At 38.3% G+C, this 23,310-nt stretch overlaps 5 protein-coding genes across 7 annotated transcripts; 4 read left to right on the forward strand and 1 right to left on the reverse strand.

Annotated features, from left to right (window-relative positions):
* Nucleotides 1-5,383: 5,383 nt before the first annotated feature.
* Nucleotides 5,384-20,752, forward strand: LOC119550085 (aquaporin). 2 transcript variants are annotated; one of them, XM_037858560.1, is made up of 3 exons: nucleotides 5,384-5,766; nucleotides 19,368-19,926; nucleotides 20,419-20,752. In XM_037858560.1, the coding sequence occupies exons 1-3, from the start codon at nucleotides 5,675-5,677 to the stop codon at nucleotides 20,641-20,643; spliced, it is 876 nt and encodes a 291-aa protein (XP_037714488.1). In that variant the 5' UTR covers nucleotides 5,384-5,674; the 3' UTR covers nucleotides 20,644-20,752. The 2 variants fall into 2 exon arrangements, with proteins under 2 accessions (XP_037714488.1, XP_037714489.1); XM_037858561.1 differs by lacking the exon at nucleotides 5,384-5,766 and adding an exon at nucleotides 18,667-18,740.
* Nucleotides 8,190-15,773, forward strand: LOC119550087 (aquaporin AQPcic). 2 transcript variants are annotated; one of them, XM_037858565.1, is made up of 3 exons: nucleotides 8,190-8,253; nucleotides 14,399-14,948; nucleotides 15,305-15,773. In XM_037858565.1, exons 2-3 carry the CDS (start codon nucleotides 14,418-14,420, stop codon nucleotides 15,521-15,523), a joined length of 750 nt encoding a protein of 249 aa, XP_037714493.1. In that variant the 5' UTR covers nucleotides 8,190-8,253; nucleotides 14,399-14,417; the 3' UTR covers nucleotides 15,524-15,773. The 2 variants fall into 2 exon arrangements, with proteins under 2 accessions (XP_037714493.1, XP_037714492.1); XM_037858564.1 differs by lacking the exon at nucleotides 8,190-8,253 and adding an exon at nucleotides 13,630-13,661.
* LOC119550086 (aquaporin AQPcic) lies at nucleotides 16,871-17,785 on the forward strand. The gene is made up of 2 exons (XM_037858562.1): nucleotides 16,871-17,505; nucleotides 17,567-17,785. Exons 1-2 carry the CDS (start codon nucleotides 16,912-16,914, stop codon nucleotides 17,783-17,785), a joined length of 813 nt encoding a protein of 270 aa, XP_037714490.1. The 5' UTR covers nucleotides 16,871-16,911.
* A 153-nt stretch (nucleotides 20,753-20,905) lies between the features above and the next one.
* Nucleotides 20,906-22,352, reverse strand: LOC119550088 (aquaporin-2). Its single transcript, XM_037858566.1, has 3 exons — nucleotides 22,123-22,352; nucleotides 21,652-22,054; nucleotides 20,906-21,138 (listed from the first exon to the last, which is right to left on the reverse strand). Exons 1-3 carry the CDS (start codon nucleotides 22,248-22,250, stop codon nucleotides 20,944-20,946), a joined length of 726 nt encoding a protein of 241 aa, XP_037714494.1. The 5' UTR covers nucleotides 22,251-22,352; the 3' UTR covers nucleotides 20,906-20,943.
* Nucleotides 22,353-22,642: 290 nt separating this feature from the next.
* LOC119551695 lies at nucleotides 22,643-23,194 on the forward strand. Its single transcript, XM_037861164.1, has 3 exons — nucleotides 22,643-22,783; nucleotides 22,841-22,913; nucleotides 22,972-23,194. Exons 1-3 carry the CDS (start codon nucleotides 22,713-22,715, stop codon nucleotides 23,161-23,163), a joined length of 336 nt encoding a protein of 111 aa, XP_037717092.1. The 5' UTR covers nucleotides 22,643-22,712; the 3' UTR covers nucleotides 23,164-23,194.
* The last annotated feature ends 116 nt before the right edge of the window (nucleotides 23,195-23,310 follow it).

Raw genomic sequence — 23,310 nt, forward strand, 5'->3', positions numbered from 1 at the left:
ATTTATGGTAATTCTACTATTAAATAGTGAACCAAGCAACAATAAAAAATAATAAAATTTAAATAATAAAATCCGACAGAGTTCACACCCGTTACTATTTTATAATAGATTTACTATTACTTACCACAGAATATATACTTCTAATTTAAATACTATTTAAAATAGTAGTATCATACTATTTTTAACAGTAGTATAAAAGTTAAAAAAAGTGCCAATTTAAACAACGAAATATGAGAAAATACACGCACACTATTTTATAGTAGTTTTGCCATTAAATAATAAATAGTATCCCAAGTAATAACAAAATACGTACTACTATTTTTAATAGGGGTGAACTACTTTCTGTAGTTACATGACTATCAATTAAATCAGTATGTGGGTACTTAAAGAACCAGGAACATTCAAAAAAGTAATATCCCTTGTATCTATGTAAATTAAAAAAAAATCTTTAAACAAGTCATGGTAAATGTGTTAATGAAAGCAGGATTGACTTCAATTCTATAAAGTTACCATAATAGCTACGTGACCCTTAGCCGAATAAATCAATTCAATAAAACAGATTATATCAACAAGGGTATTTCCGCATCAGTAAGGTACCCAATGTGTTAATCAATCCACATGGCTATAGAGCACTCTCCTAACCGGCTTAAATATCAATTACGTGTCCAGGAACTGATCAAAGCAATTGAAGGAGATGCAATAATTGTATCTTTCGGGCCAAGATAAACACACAGAATTGCGTTTTCTGCTCAAAATCATGTGTAAATCGCACCGCAACAACATGTCAACACTTCAGACGACCAATTCTCTTCCCTTCCCGAAAAAAAAACCCTCCTTAGTTAAGCCTATTAAATGCCCCAAACGCTTTGTTGTACCGTCCTCGAATGTTTTGGGCCAAGTCTCTTAGCCGTTTATTTGTTTGCCTTTTGTGTTTGTCTCTTTATTTGTAATAAATATGTTTGGCCAAAGAATGGGGGAGACGGAACGAGACGCAGGTGAGTTATTAATTTCACAAGTTCTGCCTGAGTTTTCCACATTGTCGGTCGCTTATCGGGTTACATAATTGTCGTTGCATTGTCTCCCCCGCTTTTATGGAGTGTAATTATCACATACATTGCATACATATCGCCGGCGATTTGTAGGGTTTCCCCCAAGGTTCTTGGACAACGACGACGACTATCATTATCAGGACTTTAGACGAACTCCCCTCGTAGTTGTAATTGAGTAATTTCCACTTGAATTTCCCCTTTCAATGTGTGTTTTCTTTTGCGACTTTGTGTGGGATTTGAGCAGATTGGAAGACGAAGTCGAAGTCGCAGGACTTCTGCGTATCTATTTCCGTTTGGCTGTGGTCGCTTGGTCGGCTTTGGGGATTTTTGCGGTGGCATTACATTTAATATAAGAGGAATTCAGGAGGTTGGGTTCGGGCTGTTGGTCCCCAAAAGCTAACAAGTTAAGCTGAGGAGAAGATCAAGCGTTTCTGGCACTTTCTGGCAGCGTGACGCGTGTGAATTTCAATTTGAATTCGAAATTGGTAACAATGATGCGGCTCTTTTCTCTAGCTGACAAATAACTGAACTGAAGCTGTGTCGAGGGTAATAATGATGCTGCTGGGAGACAAAAAAAAAACGAGTAGACGTGCCTCCAGCAACATTGCCCCAGTACCTTGATAGAATTTCAATTTCGCCGGGCACACAATAAAAAAATCTATTAAATTTCCATCTAATCACAAAAGCAATTAATCATTGACACTATTTAGGCGCTTATTAAGCGAAACAGAATGGCTCGGCTGAGGTGAGGGAGACGTTCAGATCCGGAGCTTACAGAAATGGGTGCATTGTTATGCTGATGCCTTTGTTGGAGATATAGATACACATATAGAATGCAGATACAAATGAAGATACAAATGCGACAGCCACGTAATTACAATTCCTTTGGCCTGCGCGGTCATCGTGTGTATAAAAAGATATTGTATCTGCATCCGCGCGACATTGAATTATCGCACTGCTCTCATCTTCCATCTCGCAAACGCCTTTTTTCGGGGTTGGGTTCGGCTTTGAACGGTTGACAAACTACAAAATAATAATGTGGCATTCATTGTCCGTCAAAGAAAGGCGGGATGAGATGGGGATGTCTGGTATTGTCATGCAGCGACAAGATATTTACACAATTACTCCACTCTCGAGTCGGGGATATTTTCACATACTGATTTTCCATTTTGAATTTACGTACAAAGCTAATTTATCATCACGTCGCGGCTCGAGAAACTGTAAAAACGCCGTGATGTTTTGTCCCGCTGAATGGATGCCAATATTTTTCCGTCCAGCCCCAGTGCATAAGTATTATAACCGCAAAATAAATAACAAATATAACAAACGATGCGACCAGAGAGGTACGTACATACATCTCTGGCCAAGCCCCGTCGATTGAAGCTGTCAACGGGTACGCACAATAAAAACCTTTTGTCCCACTGCGTGAGATACTTTTAACTGCATGGGATCCAATGGGATACATATGTACATATATATAGGCTATATGTATATCGTACCAGCTATGGACATGGCCAAGTGCCTAATTATGTGGCCGAGTCAATTTGTTCAACGTTCGACCCATTCCGAGTCGTCGCCGCTTTTTGTTTGACTTTTCTCGCTGCGGGCAAACAATAAATGTTTTGTAGTGATTAAAAAGTAGTGTGAAATCGATTATACATATACGTACTCACATTAACCAGTTCCATGGCCGCCAGCACCGCCTCCTCCTCCCCATCACTGGACCGGATATATCCGATCTCCGTCACTCGGCTCGGTCGAGTGTCAATATTTGGCCGACTTTAGCGATACATGTTAATTCCTGTTAATCGCCGAGAGTCGGGTATTTTTGATCTCTCCACTATATACGTCAAGAAATGTCCACAGTGCCGTTGGGAATTGATAGAAAAGGTGCGGGGATTACTAATATGTAGTTTCCTGAAAATTTATTAGTCGATAGGTACCTAATTGGCCGGATAGATGTTGAAAAAATTATATCATTCATTAAATTGTAAATCACAGTTTTATAAGTTCATTGTATCCCGATCATTTTTTATTTATTTAAATTTTGATTTATTAATTTACTCTCAGTGGAAATTTTATAAATTTGTATGTTTTGTTACTGATTTCCCGAATAGTTTTTGGTGTCGGATTTTAATTAAGCTTTAAATTTAATTTTGTAATTTTGGTAAGCAATTTATATAACCTTTGCAATGAGGTTAACAAAACATAAATACCTAGAAATAATTCAATCACCTTGTTGGGGGTGTCATCCAAATAATTACTGCTGTGGAACAAATACATTTTTTTGTTTAACATATTGTTTAAATATATTAATATATTTGCATAACAACCTAATAATAATAATAAAGGAAATAGCAAGAATGTAAACCACTCATTTGTCATTTATTATTCATTATTATGTTATAAAAGGAAAAACTAAGAAAAAACACAAAAAGAACGAATAAAATTAAAAATGCGAGCTAATATAAAGAGTTTGTTAAAAAAATTACACCATCATTTTGAATACTTTTGGGATGCATGGGGGACTTCCTTTTTCAGTAGGATACAAACCGATCGGCAACTATGTAAAAAACAACTTTTTATGTAAAATATGTGAATATTAAAGTTGGATAACATATGAACGCAGTTCAGCAAAACATGCGACCTTCTCACCCTTTTCTGCTCTGTTCTTACACTTTTGTAAAGCTAAAAAATTCAATATTTTCGAATCAAGGCGCCATGTTTTCTTCCTCTTGCATGAGCACGGGCCATATTTTTGCTGATCTGGTAACACCAACCTTCATTTTGAAAGTTCTCGACAGATGGCGTTAGCTCGAAATGCCTTAGGTGGCGACAAAAAGTCACAATTTATGCTGCGTTTGTTTTTGGTACTTTCATCAGAGAGTGTTCAAAAACTGAAAATAATAAAAACTTTGAATTTAAAAATATGAGTTCTGAATAAACATAATTATTGAAGAAACACAGATGTAAATTATTTTTAAAATTAATTTACATTTTTATGAAAAAACAAAATGGCCTAAAAGTATGCAATTTACAGACAAGAAACCCTAAAAGTATACAATATCAACTAAAAGTAATTTCTGGGTGAGAAACAATCCTTTGTAACGGATCCCATTTCAATACTCCCATAAAACGGCGTTTATGAATTCATAAATTCAGAAAGCTAATTTCTGCGGTCTGGTAGTCTATTCACAGTACATACCTTTATCAATTGCTTTTATTACCCGAGCAGTACTCCCCCAATAAATTGGTTTCCGATAAGTTAGGTGATATCAAAACCGGCCTCCAGTATTGTGGATAAAAAAAGAACCCCCATTGCAGAGCCCTAAAACAACCACAACATATCGCATGGGAATAAAACTAATCAAATAGAAAACCGATCTTTGCGTCAATGCGGAATTAATATGGTGGATATACAGGGTTTTTTTTATAAATCTATATGTATAGATAAAAACCGAGCTAGCGTACACTGCGCGAAACAATGGCAAATAATTACTCTAGGTAACATGGTCAACTTAAGTGCCCTATTATTAGAATTACCCAAAAAGATCACATCAATTTGTCATTCGTAGAGTGACCCTCTGTAGTAATAGTTCAGCGTAAAATTGTAGAATCAAAACAAAAAACGAAAAAAAAGCAAAGGCAAGTGTAAAATTTAGTATTCGACTAACCGGATACCACGCAGACATATTTTTTGATAAATGGGTAAAGTATTGTGACAAGTGCTTTTGCTCCCAAAGATCCCTTGGCTACGTATCGTATCTAAACTTTTAGCTTATTCAATCGAACTTTCAAAACCAAACAAAATATTTGCAACCTTAAACCCCCATCCTTTATTTGGGAATGTTTTAAGAAAAATGTTTCAGGTTTAACATTGAAAAAACCTTTTAAAGTAATTTCATGACCTATACGTTTTGAATAACCTTTTTAAAAGCGATTTATTTGAGATAAGCTATTATTTGTTACCCTTTTCTTATTTGGCTTTGATCTATTAGTTTAAATTTTTTAAGTACTTAAAGTGTGCTTACTCAATGCTATTGCTTTATCATTTTCGCCTGAGTTAGGGAATATTCCACTCGGAAAGGAAGTTCGAGCTGTTGATCAGACCCTCGGCACTATCTAGATTGACGCGCATCGCATAGGTACACCGTATACCCACCTGGTGATTGGGTATCGTGTCTAATGGCACTTACGGTTTTTGCTGCCCCGCTTTTATGGCATGCCTTTTTGCGATATTTGGTTTTGATTTTGTGTTTTATTTTGATTTTGATGGGCGCTTGGTGGTTTTTGTTAAGCAGCGACAGCGTTTACTCTCAGTCAGTCAATTTCAGTCGGAGCCAGTCGATCGGCGCTCGAAAGCGAAACTCACATGCGTCGCACCGCCTGCAGATACAGATACAAATACCCGTTCCGCAGATACAGATACAACGTCCGCCAGTCAAGAGTCCGAATTCGCGACACGCAGTGAAGTTGTGCACGGAATCCGATTCAGGAAAAATTACCATTGCAAACGGGAAATTCAATTAGCAGCCGGCTCCGTCAAGTGCCTCGCACAAAAAAAAAACTAAAAAAAGGAATAAAATAAAATAACACCCATACAATAGGAGTAAAAGTGCGAAGAAATGCCAGTGCAACAAGAGCAGTCTTCGGTTATCGGTCAGCAAATAAAGATGGGCAACGAGGAGCCATCAAATGCCAAACCTAAGCCCAAAAGGTGCGAAATAATTAGCTATTTCTTACAACATAATATTTCGTATTCAAATTTTTGACACACTTTCGGTGCCACGTTGCGTATGCGTCACGTGCTCACAAGTGTTTTTAGCCTCTCGGCCGACCAAAAAAACCAGAAATAACAGAAAACCGAAATTTATTTTTGGCCCCGCGAATCAAGAACTGAACTGCAAATACAAGAAAAAACACATGCCGCCGTTTGTTTATTTATTTTGCATTTTCGCAGGCCGTCCAACCAGTTTCGGTTAACGAGCTCTGCTAGACAACAATGATGTGTCCATAAATCATGGCAGTCTGGCTTAGACCAGAAATCGTATATATTATACAGCATATAATAGTAATAATAATAGTATGAGATAATAATGCTCAAAGTGGATCAAAGATCGTGTCACATGCGCGGGAGTTTTACGTTGGCAGATCGATAAGCATCTCTACCCATCCATCCACTTCTATTCACATCTTTGATTCGACGCGATTTCATTGAATTTATTTATTAATCTATCGAGTTAAATTGCTTCTACCTCGATCGCTGGCACACATAGTTGCCGTGTATAATTTATTATCGAACTTCAAATGTTCCGCCGTGGAATGGTCTATGCAAATTCATTGGGTGCATATCGTTTAAGGTGCGCGTCATAAGTTTAAGCATTCGGTGTCGAAACGAGTGTCAAGGCCACAAGGAAATCCGTCATGGAAATCCAAATGGCCATAAAAGCCTTCCGATGTCGATAAGTGACGTGCTAGCCATGAGTGATAAGTGCTATCTCAAGTGAGTTCCATGAAATTCAGCTAGGAATCTTTCGGGTAAGTTTTCCAATCACGGCAACCTTGAAGGTAAGTGTAAACAATACAAAAACACATGTAAGCAAATATGGGGGCTATTAATCCCTATCTTTCTAACCCCCTCTTGATTTGTCTTATCTAAAAAGGGCGCGCCACTTCAAGCCAATTTAAGTGGTTTTATAGGTGTAATCAAAATGATAATCACTCGATTGTCAGAGATTTTGTCCTATTTTGATTTTATAACAAGCTCTTAGTTATGATCATTAATCTATTTGTCAAAAATGTAGCGCCACTCAATATCAATTGAAGTGTTATTATACTTATTTTCAAATTGATTAGCACTAGCTTGGTGTGAATTCTGTCATCATTTGCTGACCGTTAAACTTTAGTCTCATCATCTTAAGTATTCTGATAATTGCTTTAAATTGTTTTGCCAATAAGTATGACTGTCATGTTTGTACTTATTTTTAATTGTACAGTATCAATGCTTCCCATGTTTCTAAATATGGAAATTAAGGGGATGTGTAATTGTTTATGTCAGCCTGCGTGACTATTGTGTCCGTAAATATGGTTTTTGTACTTAATATCATTTGGTTAACTAATGTGTACAAAATTAAGCTATTATTAGAAGAGATGTTGAAAAAATTATCGACTTTTGTTTGCGCACCTTATTTCTAAAAAATATGTATTTCTTCAAGACAAATTGATCTTTTAATTATTATTACAGATACATTTTAATGATGCTTTTTGTTAAGATTTAAGTATATATTCGCTTAATATTCAAGAGCTTCAAGTTAAACAATCGATTAAATATCAGTCACGAAATATAACTCTTATACATTTAAATTTATTCAATGTAATATTTTTGTCAATAGGTTTCCGAAAATATTTAAACCGAGTAATAAACATTTGAATCAAATTTTAACTAGCAAATGTTATATTTCATTTATGTTATATCCGTCATATATGAATTTTTTTATAGACCTTAATAATAAGAAGTTAATAATTTTTAACAAAATAATATTTTCAAAAAAAAAAGTTTGAGTTCGATGACTAACACATTTTTAATTAATAAACAATCCACTTTACGCTTATAGTTTTGAAAATAAATAAATTAATGAATAATAGTGGAGCAGCAATGACTAACTTGTTTTTAACCGCAGTTTCAATAGGTCATGCATTTTAATAATATGATTTATAAATATCAAGTTGAGAAGTTTTTTTTAGAGATATGTCACTTAAAAACAAGCTTATGATTTTCATGGGAAATTTTGAAACGATTTTATTTGCCACTCTACATCGGGCACTGCTTTGCACTGCTTGCCCGATGAGTGCTGTATCTGCTGTTTAATATAAAGCTTATAGTTGCGTGAATTAAGTTGCATGATATCGCTATCAAAAGCTGCCATCACTGGCGCAAGAACGAAGCGTTGACTGAGCAGCTGGCGTTTTTTAGCTGGAGCGATAAGAGCTGAACTTTCGAAGCCGACTGCGCTGCCACTGCTTTGCACTGCTTGCTTCAGCTTCTTGTTGGCAGCGACTGCGCTGCCTTGATAGCAACAATAATAATACGCCATGGTGACCAACAGCGACGCCGACTGCGCAGCCCACTCGCAGTCGATCGCGCGTATTTAGCTGGAGGCCTTTTCCCCACTCAATAGCAAACAAACGATCGACCGGAACGCAGGTTAGTTTGACTCTCCGTGATCTTCGAGTGTGCGTTAATTAGTTAGCAAACTTGTATTAAAATTTCATTAAAAAACAAGTGGGAGTGAGGAGATTTTGATATAAAAAGGCTTGCAGTGCGTTGACTGGAGGCAAATGCCTTTTGCATAACACGTTTTGAAATTGGCGGGCTCGTATTTTTTAATTTTGTGGACTGCTTCCTGGGTTAAACAAAAAAAACGAGTGATACATTTAAAGTGACTGGTTGCCTGAATATATCCATATATCCCCCACAGTGTGAGTGTTTTTAGCTTCGATTTCTGTTTTGGCACGCGTGTAGAAGTTAATTTTATTCAAATATTTAACTCTGTCTGGGTTATCTTGGCCAACTTTCCATTTCGGCTTGCGGCGGACTTATCGCCCTGGCCATAAAAAGTAATATTCCCACTCCCACAGGGCCACTGGCTGCCTGGAATAGTGATCGCTGATCAAACAAGCGAAGAACAATCGAAAACACCCAGGCACATTGTTGCTTGCACATTTATTAATATTGTTGTTTATCGACTACCGCATTATTGACTTATAATTATGTGCATTATTTAGCATTTGCACCTGATGATAGGCGAGCCTGCAGTAATTGTCAGTGATCCCACGATTGCGCAACTGGCCAACCGGGTAATTAGATAAGGCCAAATTATAATTCACCTAGAGTACGTATTTCCCATCATTCTCCAACCCGCTTCTTTATCCCATTTGACATTCATTTAACACTTGCCTTGGGTTAAACAAGCGACTCTACCGGAGAATGTTTATTTTTAAAGAACTGTGCCATGCTTTTCGGTTTTTGGAAAACGTTTCCACTCTATGTGCGCATACATTTGCCTGCTGTTCTACTTTAGCTCTTAGCTATACATATATATATATGGTATATGTATATATGTTTGCACAGAGGCATTGTTGTTTTTGTATACTAATTAGACGTCGGCTGGTGTGGCGGTCTTATCAAAATTATCATTGAAAAATAAGTATAGCAGCACGATTGGCGGGGTCACTCGATTCTATAAAATAAAAACCAACCTGATAAGTAAACAAACGGAATTTGTGGGCCTTGGATCAGGCGATTTTTGCATAGTGCCCAAGCTAAATTGATCATTTTATGATACTTTAAGTGCACATGTGGTATGTGGGCACTCGAAAATATTTTTATAAATATTGTTTACATACAAACATTTGGTGTCTGATTGTGTGTAAAGCCGTTCTCGCTTTTAGTTTTATCTGCTTCGACAACTTGAAATCACACTCCCACCAAAAAAAACCAACAGCTCCAAAATGAACATTTTTTTTCGGCTGCCTTGAAGGTTGGGACGTTTGATAAAGCTGTTAGCTTAAAAGCAACAGCAGAACTCTCTTATAATTTCGGAAACAAAGAATGAACAATTTGGGGAATTGTTCAGATCTGACTTTTGGGTTCGGAATTTAAAAAGCAAAATAATCCCACTTATTGAAAGGAAAAAACTCTGAGTTATGGAAAATCAATTCCATAATGGAAAGTCTTTAAAGTTTAATGCTTATCTAAAATAAAATAATTCCCCCTTCGATGTTTTTCAAATCTCTGCATTAAATTCGAATACCCTATCGATAGTGTACATTAATGAATGACTACCAAAATCCAGATTTTATATAAGTTGACACATGCCATCGATTATAAACTTTTGGTTGAATCTCACGAGTTACTCGATAATTTGTGCTAATCAAATTTGATAAATCAATCAAATGGCAAATGGCGTGCCCCGTTGATAAGTTAGTGGCTCTATTAAACGGATTCTGATTTGGTCTAATTGTTTTGTCATCATAAGATCAAGAAACCGGTTTAACACGGAACAAACCATTCCCCAGGCTCAAATTGGGCCAATCAAGTGTCCAATATGGTATTTCCTACATGCTAATTTCCTTAAATCTAATCCAGTTTTATGCTACGTATGTATAACACCGTGATTTTTCACAGTTGGTTGATGTCATTCAATCCCACGACATCATATTTGTGCTTGGCAAACCGTAACCACTCGGGAATGTGATTAAGTTAGTTGCCTTAGCACTTGATAAGGTGCTCTGCCGTAGAAACCTTAGGGTTATCAATTGGGCCTCAGCCGTCATTGAGCAAAGTTTGGTTCCAATTCAAGACTTGGCTGTTGTATAATTCATAAGCTCTAGCTTAATGTGGCTTAGTTGGAGTGTATAAGTATGTGTCATTCACTCCTTATCGCCCTGCACACTTTGGATTATCAGATGGGGCTGCATATACTACTTGTATATATAGAAGTGGGTATTAATAGCAGGGGCAGCGGTGAATCGAACTTCTTGATTAGAAAGTCACATTGAACCATAAATTTACGACTGACAAGCCTTCTTTGTGGCTCCTGAAGAAATTCTTAGCCTAGGTCAATGGCGAATGTTTATCAGGGCCCATAATAAGAGCTATTTGTTAGTAGCTAATTAATAAGTTGTCTGCTTTGGTCTAATAATTACAAAGCTTTCCACAAGTAATGGGAGCAATCAAGTCTCAAGTGGGCCAACCTCGTGGCTGCCTGATAAGAAAGAGCTCCTAATTTTACCCCATAAAATCAGAAACCTTCAGCTGTTTAAGCACCTGACTTTTTTGGGCTGAGAACTTGGGCCTTAGGCGCCTCCTTTCTTTTCCAGCCAGCTCTTAATTACCCCTTGTATTTACAACCCTAAATAACTTGGCCAGAAGCCTGTGCACATTGTACTCCTAGGTAGCGATGCCATCAACCTGTTGCGCAACTTGAACGTCAACAGTTTCCATTGCCCCCTGATAAGCCGAAAAGATAAGAATAAGACCCACTCTAGGAAGAGGCTGCTGTGAATCAAGATCAATGGAAACTGTAATGAGCTTCAATTACGATCCAGCTGGTAATTGGAATGCAATAAAAAACTAATATACTTTGTAGTTTCGCTTCAATAAGTCGTCAGGCGATCATTATCGGACTTCGGAATGCCCATAAATGCGGGGCGATGTCAAAAGTCTGACGGGTAAATCCGATTTCAGTTGGCCCAATTATGGCCAAATTAAGCCTGTGATATTACGCCGGCAGACAATTATACAGACAGCCAATCCCAAATACACCATCACTCAGTTCGTTATCAGTTTTCTATACAGTGGTTTATGGTTTATTGTCCATGAGTTTTAGGGCCGATTGCTAAAAATCACTTCTTAAGCAGCCGTAACTATCAGAAATATGGGTTGAGTCTTATCAGCCGCGATTGATTAACAGTTCTTTAGGTTAACAAGTTTTTTACGATGAGCTTCTGGCTAAAGGTTTATAACACCGGTCGGCCGAGTCCCATTAAACGGGCATAGGGAATAGATAGACTCTGCCGCCACACTTACAGCGTACGACAGCAGTAAATTACTCACATTAATTAAAGACAAATTGTCATTGTATTGCATGCCGAACGATAGTTTATCACTAACAGAGTTAGTAATAATTAACATTTAATAACTGGCTAGCGATAAGGAAGCTCTTATAGAAGCTCTCTAAAAAGCTAACTGATCGAAGCTTTACCTTTACTAAAGGTGAAAATAAAATCCTCTCGGAAAAGCTTATCAAAAAGCTGCGAGGAGTTCTTATCGCACACCTCTGCTAATTAACAGAGGGAACTTCCGATACAACAGCTGCATTAATACTCATAACCCAAAATATGGACATAGAACCTCCCAGTCACGTTCCGTCACTTAGACAAACAATGAAAATGGATTATATTAATAATAATCCATCATCCCGATCAATTAGGCCCCTGGTCATTGGAAATCGTGGCCCATGCCGAGATCCCATGAATGATACGTGATCCTTGGGGGCATGGAAAATAAATATAATAAAAGTGCAGGTGGTAATTAAGTTATTAGCATGCGCTATGTATTATTTATATTTTTACCTTTCGATCCATCGCGTGTTTATTGTTTTGACTTTGCTCTCTTTGTATTTGGCCAAAACGTGTCGCTCTCTTTGGGACAAACTGTCAATAAGTGGGCCAAACATTTGCTTTTGGCCAAGGGCCAAAATGCTTTTCTTAGCCATTTTCTCCAAGAATAAATTATGATATAAAAAGAGAAAAGTGTTTGGAAAATATATTTCGAGAGGTCAGTAAGGTTCAAAAGTTTTGAATAGATTCCATAGATCACCTGGGTTATCGTGATTGCGGTTATGCAACCCTAACGCTTTCAAAATATTTATTTTTAATTTTTTTATTGCCAGCTGCCGCTTCAATTGTGATTGAGACATTTAATAACGCAAATTGCGTGCAATTTGATCGACAGCCGTGCTGAGATTTGCCGTGATTTGTTTGCCACATTGCGTACTCCGATTCACGCAATGCCTCGCCAATTGCAGCAATTGCAATTGATAGCAATAGGAATCAAGATCGTCGGTGGTAATTGATAGGCGGCCACTCTGTTATCAATCCGCAGTGGCCAGTTTCAATTGCCCAGATCGTCACGCACATGCACCACATAACAGTCAACCACCCATCAACCCACCCCCTCCTACACTGACAATAATTATACACATTTTCAAGATCAATTTGAGTTTAATTCCAAGCTTGAAGAACAGTTTACAAATAGCAGGCAATTATTTATCAACAGTGGCTGCTTGCTGATCAACATAGTGTGCAAATGGCTTTGGATTTTTCTAAACATAAACCAATGTTTCCGAAAAACCTTATATATAGAGAAAGAGAGAAAAAAAAAAATTTTCTTTTATATTTCTTTTATAAAATATTTCATTTATTATTCCTGCAATTTTGTTTGCCCCAAAACCGGTTAGATTAATATTTGTTTAAGCAATAACAGTATGTTAACTTTCAAGCAAAGTGTTAATATCTGGTTTTGGTTTCATGTAATAATATCTATATTATTTCTCACTTTTTATAAGACTTAAAACCCGGAGATCGAAAAGGTGCAAGTGAGAGGGATTATATCCAGAGATATGACCCATAGCGATAAAAGATGAGAACGAGCGAGAGGAGAGCCACAAATGATGCTCATAAATTCTGGACTTTTGACTTTTCTATGCTCCGCCAGTAGGATTTGCTAATTTCTATATCTTTGTGTGCGCTTGTGGTCTGCTTCTCGGGGTAAATATATGGTTGTATGGGGCTCTCTCGCAGCACGGGAGCTAAAAATGGGCTTTTGATTTACGCAATATTGTATAGATATTGATATAAATATTTGCCTATGGCTACTCCAACACCTCAGATTGACATTGACAGTCCCGCTGTCGCTTTGTAAATTTTCACTCGCTCCCAAACAGTCGGCAAGTGCGAAAAGTCGTTCGAAAAAAAAAATATAGTGATATATATTGTCAAGATCTAAGACTAAAAACAGACAAGTGTCAAAATGAGCCACGAGATTCGGTAAATATTTGGGCCAAAGAAATATAAAATATAAAAAGATAATTCCTTAAAAAGAGACTCCCAAAAGTATGTGAATCGATTACCAGTAACATGGATTTTATAATCACAATAAATGGATTAATACGTACCGTTTTTGGAACCAATTGCTCGAGTGGCTGATAACAGTGACAAAGATTGGTTATTGTGTTATAGACCATGCTTTGATTTGGATTCCTTGTTATTTTTATTTTTTGGGAATTTATCTATGAACTCAATTGACAGCTGAACAGCCAATCGCAACAGCTACTGTGGTACTTCATAAAGTACGAAGTACTCCATGTTAATCTAACTGTCGATTGTCTTAGTCGCATTGGGACTTTCCCACTGCAAGCATCGTGTTTGGGATCGGAATAAGTTTGAAAAATCGATGCTATGTCAACGAACCGTGAACAGCAGGGGGTGGATCAGCAAGGGGTGGAAAGTCCCTTAGAAGTCCCCCAAGAAGGAGAACAGTTGCAAAGGTCTTATAAAAAGAAAATATGTATAAAGTTTCACAATAGTTAATTTGTAAGCGTGTGGCGGAAAGCTTAAATTCCTATTGAAAAGCCTAGGGTATCGAAAGGATGGTATAAGATAGGATATGATTGATGAAGTTCGTAGGCTGGCTTGCCTAAAAAGAGACAGAGAGATAGGACAAAAAGAGAGGGTTGTTAGCTTTTTAGTGAGGCATTTCTCAACCGATTCAACGACCTTTTCAGTTGCTGTAAGGTATTCAAAATGAAGGGATCGACGCTGGACAAAATCTCCGCCTTCCTGGGCGAGCTCATCGGCACGGGAATTCTGGTCTTCCTGGGCTGCATGGGCTGTGTGTCTACGTTTCCGAACAGCCATCTGCAGATTGTCCTGAACTTTGGATTTGCTGTCCTCGTGGCCATCCAGTGCTTTGGCTGCGTATCCGGAGCGCATTTGAATCCCGCCGTGACGGTAGCTGCCTATATCTATGATATGGTCTCCTTATCCATGGCCTTTGCCTACTTTGCCGCCCAGATGCTGGGTGCCTTCATAGGATATGGCCTGCTGATGGTCCTGCTGCCGAAATCAGCCCTCGAGGGCAGCGAGGGCAACGGCCTCTGCGTGACCCTGCCCCACTCTTCCGTGCTCCCGGGACAGGCCTTCGGCATCGAGTTCGTCATCACCTCCATCCTGATCATCGTCTGCTGCGGCGTCTGGGATCCGCGCAACTCCAAGTTCCACGACTCGGTGGGCATCCGCTTCGGTTTGGCCATTGCCTGTCTTGCCTGTGCTGCCGTAAGTTGAAACATAACTGCCCCATCCCAACACGAAATTCCACCGTTTTTATATAATAATGTATAATCATAACGCGCCTGCATCTAAGGGTGGTTTTAAAAGCAGCGGCAAATTCCTCACATGTTGCTAGGCAGCTGCTGCATCGTTTTAAAACCACCTTTAGGTTCAAGGTTTACTTTACGTTACTCAAAAAAAAGTTGAATATTTTATATTATAGTTACTTAATAACTATTCATTTTAAAACATAATGAAATGAATATTTATATTATAATATTCATATTATCTTAGTACTCTTAAAATATCTTAGAATACTTCATATTCAGAGTATGATGATTAACCTATATCTTTTATTTTAGGGTCCCTTCACCGGTGCCAGCATGAATCCTGCCAGGTCCTTCGCTCCCGCCCTGTGGAACACCAACTTCCAGTCCAACTGGATCTACTGGCTGGCTCCCCTGAGCGCCTCCGCCATCACCGCCTACGCCTACAAGGTCGTCTTCCGCAGGGAGGTCGTGGAGGCCGAGATTACCTCCAACGAGAAGCTGCGCCACCTGGAGGATGTCCAGCTGTCGTAGGTGCCAAAGTGCCAAAGACATTGCTGTAGTGAAAAAGCCTTAACTAATTTACTTGTAATCTAAGACGCCGAATTTTATAATAATGCATTCATTGTACGCTAATATTAATAGTGTTCTCACAAAGTGCTCGAACGTTTCAAAAGCTTTCAAATGTACATTCACACTTTTCGAAACAATTACTCACTTGGTGAATACACTAGTTGCCTTCAGTAATAAAGAACATCGAGATTTTAAATCTATTCTAAACCAACAACTACGTATTTTATTGTTTTTAACAACCAAATCTTGAATTTGCCACTGATGAGGGTATCGCTTTGGGTAATACCAAAGCTCTTTGGAAAGTCCAAGTCAAATGTTACAATATAATTGGGTTTGATCTTCCGCTATATTATTTAGCTTCGCTACAATAATTGGAGTATTAGGACTATAACGATGATCACTATAAATATTTATCCAAAATTATTATATCTCCTTAGAATGCGAGATTACTCCTTCGGGTAATGGTTATTAAAGCCCATTAGGTACATATGTTCTCACCTGAGGAAGATATCCCTTTAGAAATATCACGTCCATATCGGATTCCTAGCAGCTTACGTTGATTGACCCTAAGTCACCTGGGCTCTTCATTTATAATTCATTCTTGGAACTAACATTCAAATGTGCCTTTGAAAGTAACAAGTCATTGGGAAATTTGGTCATAAGATTTTTAAATATTTTAAGTAGTCACAAATCGACCAATCAAACTACACTTAACGTGAGCTTATCAGCAGACGCTGAATTAGGGCCACCCAATAATTCCATGACACGAAAGACTTTAGAAAAAATGCTAAAATAATTTAGCTATTGCAAGTTGTGTAGTTTGTAGACTATGGTCTAAGTATGATACATATGTTTGAAGATTTAATATAGACTATGGACTATGTTTGACATACATGGTTCGAGGTTTAAATTGAACTTCGACCTATATGTGATATGCAAATTCTATTTTACTTGGAATTTCCTCAAAATCATTATGGTTTAAGCGTGAGTCTATATACTATATACCCGGTTTATTGGCCTTGTTAAAACGACTCAGACAGTGGCTGGCACAAGAAGTATTGTCCAAGGCTTGGCGCCCCGTCCGCCAACCGATAAAGATCTTAATGAGATAAGATTGAGCACAAATCGGGCGAAATGGCAGTGGCGCTTATCAGGCCGATAATTATGGCTGAGCAAAGCCCCCAAAAATGCGCCTTGATGAATTGATCTATCCTAAATGGAAATCTGCGTTCGATAATTAGCATTAAGGTTTTATAATGGATATTGATTGATTGCCGTAAATTTGGCTGTTCGTTGGTTTCGGTCACTTGGGCAGCCGCCCATTATTTCCGCAGTAGTGTTCAGTCAGCATGTCGCAACAGAAGCAAAAATCGCAAGAGTCCAATCCGACCGCCAGGTGGCGTTTGGAAGGATCGCACAGATGTGCCTTGGCCTCCTTTTTCGGGGAATTTGTTGCCACTGCAGTCTTTGTTTTCGTGGCCTGCATGGGCTGTGTGGAGACTCCAGTGTTCCAGAACTCCCATTTCCGAAGTGGTCTCACCTTTGGCCTGGCCATCCTGATAGCTATCCAATGTTTTGGATCAGTTTCGGGGGCCCATTTGAATCCTGCCATTACCCTGGCCGCCTGGCTTTACGGAGCAATTGGTTGGAAAAAGGCTATTGCATATTTTGTGGCCCAGGCTACCGGAGCCTTGATTGGTTATGGAATCCTCGTAGCTGTTCTACCAGAAAGTTCCATCAAAGGAGTGGATAATCCAGCGGGTGTTTGCGTAACAGATCTGGCCCCGGAAATAAGTGAACTTCAGGGAGTTTTCATAGAGTTCCTCATCACTTGCTGTCTGGTAATGGTGGCCTGTTCCGTCTGGGATCCGCGAAACGCCAAGTTCCAGGACTCAGTGCCCGTAAGATTTGGCCTCACCGTTTCCTGTCTCATCCTCACAGCAGTTAGTATTTATTTTTGATCCCATCAAGAAACTGAAATCCAATTAAGAGCTATCCTTTCAGGGTCTCTTCACGGGAGCCAGTATGAACCCAACCAGATCGTTGGGTCCCGCTGTTTGGAACAATTCTTGGGCTCATCATTGGATCTACTGGGTGGGTCCTTTGGTGGCAGGAGCTGTCACCTCACTGATCTATAAAATGGCGTTTAAGGGCGATGAAGAGATCGATTTGAGGAGTTCCGAGGCCAAAATACGCATGATCGGGGAGGTTATAGTGCAATAAATTATTGTATATCATCTAGCTGTAAATATCGAATCTTAACGAAATAAATATATTTAAATATTCTTATAAAATATCAGTGTTATATAAATGTCTAACTCTTAACCTGAAACTAAAATTGAAAGATAAAATACCTTGATAATAATAATATTTTTAAGAATCAATACCAATCTGAAACACCATGTTGGTACTTATTCCTAAAATGTTCTGTTATAATTCCTTAAATCTGTTCTGTTCCTTGGAGTTACGAATATTTCTGCGACTCACCAATCTTAGTTTCTAAATATATTAGATTTTCATAGCATACATTTGGGATAAGCGAATATTGACTTTTTGGGGGCTCGTATTTGTTTGTGAATCGTACACACACAAACCAATATATCAAAATAAAAACCCTTAAGATCATGAAAATATTTATTGATCGTTGCTGATAAGTAACCCTTTGAAATTCCATTAAGCCAGAGATAATTTATTGCGCATGAATGATTTTCAAGGGTTCCGTAGATAGTACTTCCCTGACGAAAACAATTTATTTCACAGTAAACCACTTACATTAGAACCATTACAATGACATTTGGCTTTAAGCATATTGATGATATTGTTTACGGCAGCTTCCTTATCAGCCCAACAAATATGCTTATTTAATGACTAGTCACAGTTATAAATTGTCTCCAACTTGGACTAGACAACGTCACTCAAGTGGTCATACGCACTCAAACCCGAATGTTCGGCTATTCTTAAGTAAATACAAGTATATAGGACTGCTGGCTGATAAACGACCCGAGGCGATTAGACACCCTGATGATTGTGGGACGAGATTGCCGGCGATTAAGAGCCCCGCGATATAGTATGCGATTCCATTGAGTACTTGGAGTGCACTCCAGTCCACGTTGAACCACGTCCCCGTTTGGGTTAATCGCTCGTGTCCACGAACAGAAATAATGGCGAAGACCACAAGGTGATTCCCTAAAGCTTAAATGCTTTTAAACCGGAAACAACAGATCGAAAAATCAAGTTCAGGTTCTTGCTAAAAGATAACCGCTCAGAACTCAAGACCATAAAATAAATTATCTAAAACTAAAAGCAAAATATTTGTGACACTAGAAAAAATTTATAATATCATGGCAATTTTTGACAACGGACTCTAAATATACGTATCAAAACTCCAATATCTCAATATACTAAAATATAGTGTATGTATGCGTTACCTTCTGTAAAACAACGCATTTAGAGCGAAAAACCTAAGTGACAAAAAAGTTCAAAGTGGATAAATATTTAAATAATTATAACATATCTTTACCTTCACGTCCTTAAGTCACTCTAATATTAAGAGCGATTTTAAACAGGAATCTGAAGATATACCATTTTCCAATTTCAATTTTATATTATTTAATGTTAAAAATTTTACGTAACAAAATGACCACTGAAATATCGAATGTATATCTACAGTGGGTACTTGTATCGATGCTGATACATTTTAAAAGATAAATATCTTTTATATTACTTTTGCTAAATTTACGACCTCTTAAAATATATAAAAATGTTACTTTTTTTTACTAAGTGGATAATTTGTTCTATCTTACAGCCGTTCAACATGCTGGCTGCTACAGCGTCGCCAGCTGGACAATATCTCAATAGTTCTTGCCGAAATGATAGCCACCGCCATGTTGATGTTCCTGGGTTGCATGGGATGCGTCCAGAATTCCGTGTTCACCAACTCGAACTTCCAGAGCGCCGTAAACTTTGGGTTCGTAGTGCTGATCTGCATTCAGTGTTTCGGCTGTGTGTGTGGAGCCCACTTGAATCCCGCCGTCACCTTGGCCACCTATGTCTACAACATGATCTCGCTGCCCATGGCTCTGGCCTACTTTGTGGCCCAAATGGTGGGTGCCTTTATAGGATACGGACTGCTGAAGGCTGTGCTTCCTGAGAATGCCATCTACAGCTCGGATACGCCCAATGGAGTATGTCTCACATCGCTCAATAGCACCCTGACCAGCTGGCAGGGCCTGGCCGTTGAGTTCCTGATCACCTGCGTCCTCATCTCCATTTGCTGCGGCGTCTGGGATCCCCGCAATGCCACAAAACAGGACTCTGTGCCGGTGCGTTTCGGCCTGGCCATCGCCTGCCTTTCACTCACAGCGGTAAGTTGGATATATTTTACGGTTAATATATATTTTACAAATTAAATTATAAACCCCGGTTCCTTAAAGTGTTGTAGATTTCAAATAAATAATAATAATATTTATAGCAACACGTTTTCCTTTTGCCTTAGACTTTATCCATATACAAAATATCTTCAAAAATTAAAGATTAATACTTTTTGAGAGTATAAAAAATCAAATAAAAATGGGAAATAACGCTCAGTTGCTTAAATAAACCCATTAAAAAATCTATCACTATATACTTAGAATTTATCAGGCAAATGGCACTTGACTTCTTGCTATTGATGATAGCCTTATTTTAAATTGGCACATAATCAGTTTAATATATTTTTGAGATTAGTTAAAATCAAAGCAGCTGTCAAAATAGCAATCGAAGTGCTTGTTGAGGGAATGCTTACTAACTCAGATTACCATCTCTTTTAACCTTCAAGCTAACTTTCGTCTAAATTTCGAAATTTTATCCACTTACAGGGCCAACTGACAGGGGCCAGCATGAATCCAGCCCGATCCTTTGCCCCAGCAATTTGGAATGGTGCGTGGGACAACCACTGGATCTACTGGGTGGGGCCCATGGCTGCGGCACTGGTAACCTCAGTGATCTACAAGTACGCCTTTCGGCGGGAAGTGGAGGATTTGGACGAGGTCGATGAGACCACAATGTCAACCAAGCGAACCTCGGAGGCGGAACTCGCCTAGAAATGATTTAGTAGCCATTAGACAAGTTATCGTTTAAGTTTGTGTGAGTTGAATGCGGATTAGTTTTAAGTTGCGAAGCGTACAAATAAATACCTTAAATGAAATCTTACGACTGCCGACTATATAAATAATCTAATGTAAATGCTATGCTTATCTGAAGGAGATTACTTTTATGCCATCGCAGAACGCTTATCGTTAATATTTAATTGCTGATACACTTGATCAAATAAACCATACAGTAGCCAGAAATTTTGAGCTTACGTTTATTGTCACATACTCGTATACACGGGGTTTAGAGCCCTAGTTAAGACCTGTGCAAATGGGTATTTCCAGGGGCCTATAACGTGGCGTAAACGCGTTATTCCAGATAAAGGGGACCATGATGGCGGCCAAGATCTGGCCAGTTAGCTGCATTACAACAGAGTCCGGGTTGCCTTGAAAGATGGCAGGCACTAGAGTCTTGGCTGGGTTCATTGAGGCTCCAGTTAATTGGCCCTGGAAAGGGATAAAATGTTATACCTATTCAGAGATGCCAACAAAATAAGTAAGTATAACCCTTCTTTTTCGATTTTCAAGACATTTGTCAAAAAATCTCTTTAATTTGTTGTCTTTTCCTTTGCTGATTATTTCAGCGTCATGAGATATGGGCGTGCGATTATGAATTACGATTGCGGAATGCTTTGAATTGTTAGAAATGCTGAAAGATTACTAATCTTTAAACCACCAGTTGAGTTTGACACACTTCAGAGTGATTTTAAGAGATTATGGTTTTTCATACAAAAGGAATTCACTGAAAGAATATTCGATCTAGTTTTAAAACATTTGTAGTCAAATAATTTGTAGTAAATATTTAATATATTTGAAATTGTTTATTTAAAATTAGATAATTGTCTAAAATAATAGAAAAAATAGAAATAGAACGCTTTTAAAGTTGTTCCAATAATATTTTCAAAATGTACTTAAACCTCATAAAGAAATATTTTTCAATAATACCAGTTTCAAACTTACCCCTGCAAAACTGCAGGCGATCACGAGGAGACCCATTCGAACGGTGACCGAGTCCAGGAATCGTCCATTTCGCACATCCCACAGGGCACACCATCCGAGCACGAAGACCGCGGTCAGCAGGCACTCGATGCTGATAATCTGGTTGGTGGTCAGACTGGCCATCGGTTCCACCAGACAAACGGCCGGCTTGCTGGCATCCACCACTTCTTTGGGTAACAGTTGGAGCAGAAGGAAGTAGCCAGCAAATCCACCAGCCATCTGACAGACCACATACATCATCATCAAATCCGAGGCTATATAGCCCATGAAGTAGCACGAGATCGAGATGCAGGGATTTGCATGGGCTCCCGAAACGAAGCCAAACACGTGCATCACCACCATCACAGCCAGTCCGTAGTGAACACTATTGGAATAAATTTATAATTCAGAATCTTGAACAATCCAAAACTCAGAATAATAAAATCGTATTACCTGGCCACCAAACTTTTGTTCCCGTCACCCTGGTTCATCGAATCACCCATGCAACCAAAGAGCATCAGCAAAGCGGTGGCACTAAACTCACTGGCACCACGTATAAATGTAAAGAAGTCCCAAATCATCGCGAACTTTTACTTATAGATGTGTATCACAGACGATTTAAAAAAAGAAATAAAACTAACAAGAATGTCCTGTGTAATTATGAGTTTTGATACTGCTTACAACAAGTATTAAAGTGAATGTATACTGGTAACAAGAGGGGTAAGGTTTACTTTGATCTATTCGGGTTTTTCCAAAATATGGAACAACAAATTTATAAAAAATAAAATAGTACAAAAATTCTTAATGGTCAGGAATAAAAAATGTTTCTTTATTTGCTACCCTTACCTTTTTTATATCGCCTCCACTAAATTTTTTTCATTTCTTTTCTCGCCTTCGCACACTCCCCTGGTGCGTTTCGTCACTACGTAGACTGCCCTCCATAGTAATAAATAATCTGGTTACCCCAGAAAAACCTTTTAAAAAAAATGAAAAATACGGTTATTTAAAAATTTTTCGTGTTTATAGTAGAATAAAATAGAAATATGTTCCGGGGGGCATATAAGGTATTATCATTTTTACAGTCCAGGCATGTCTTGGTTAAGAACAGCTTAAAGTAGGTATTTCTGCTTAGTGATTTCTCCTTATAACATTTCATTACATATCATTACAGTAAAAGACGGCCTTTCAGTGATCTTTTTGATAAAGGTGGCAAAGGCAGTGGCGGAATCGAACCTTATCATGTAGTAAGTATCCTAAAGTAACTACCTATCCTAAAATGTATTAATAGTTGTATTTCCAAAGAAACTCTTACAAGTAAACAAAGGAAAAGAGGCACAGATCTTGGAATTAACCGCACAAATCGAGTCCCTTGAGATGCAGATTAAAGCCCTAGAAAAAACCAAGTCAGCTGAGGCACAAGCTGCGAAAGGAGAACTTATGGTAGTCCTCAAAGAGCTAAAAGGTGCCCTCCGGAAATTAAGAATGAATAAATAATAATAAATATGTGTACAGTTTTATTTTAAAATTTAGAGCAACGGTTACGATGGCATTTGTCTTTCATTTGAGTGAGTAACTATCACAGAGCTGTGTGTGATAATCGCTGTTGTACACTGTTTGTGTGGAGGCAGTGAACGAGCAGAG

Source organism: Drosophila subpulchrella, chromosome 2R, assembly GCF_014743375.2.
Source record: "Drosophila subpulchrella strain 33 F10 #4 breed RU33 chromosome 2R, RU_Dsub_v1.1 Primary Assembly, whole genome shotgun sequence".
Classification (NCBI taxonomy): Eukaryota; Metazoa; Arthropoda; class Insecta; order Diptera; family Drosophilidae; genus Drosophila; species Drosophila subpulchrella.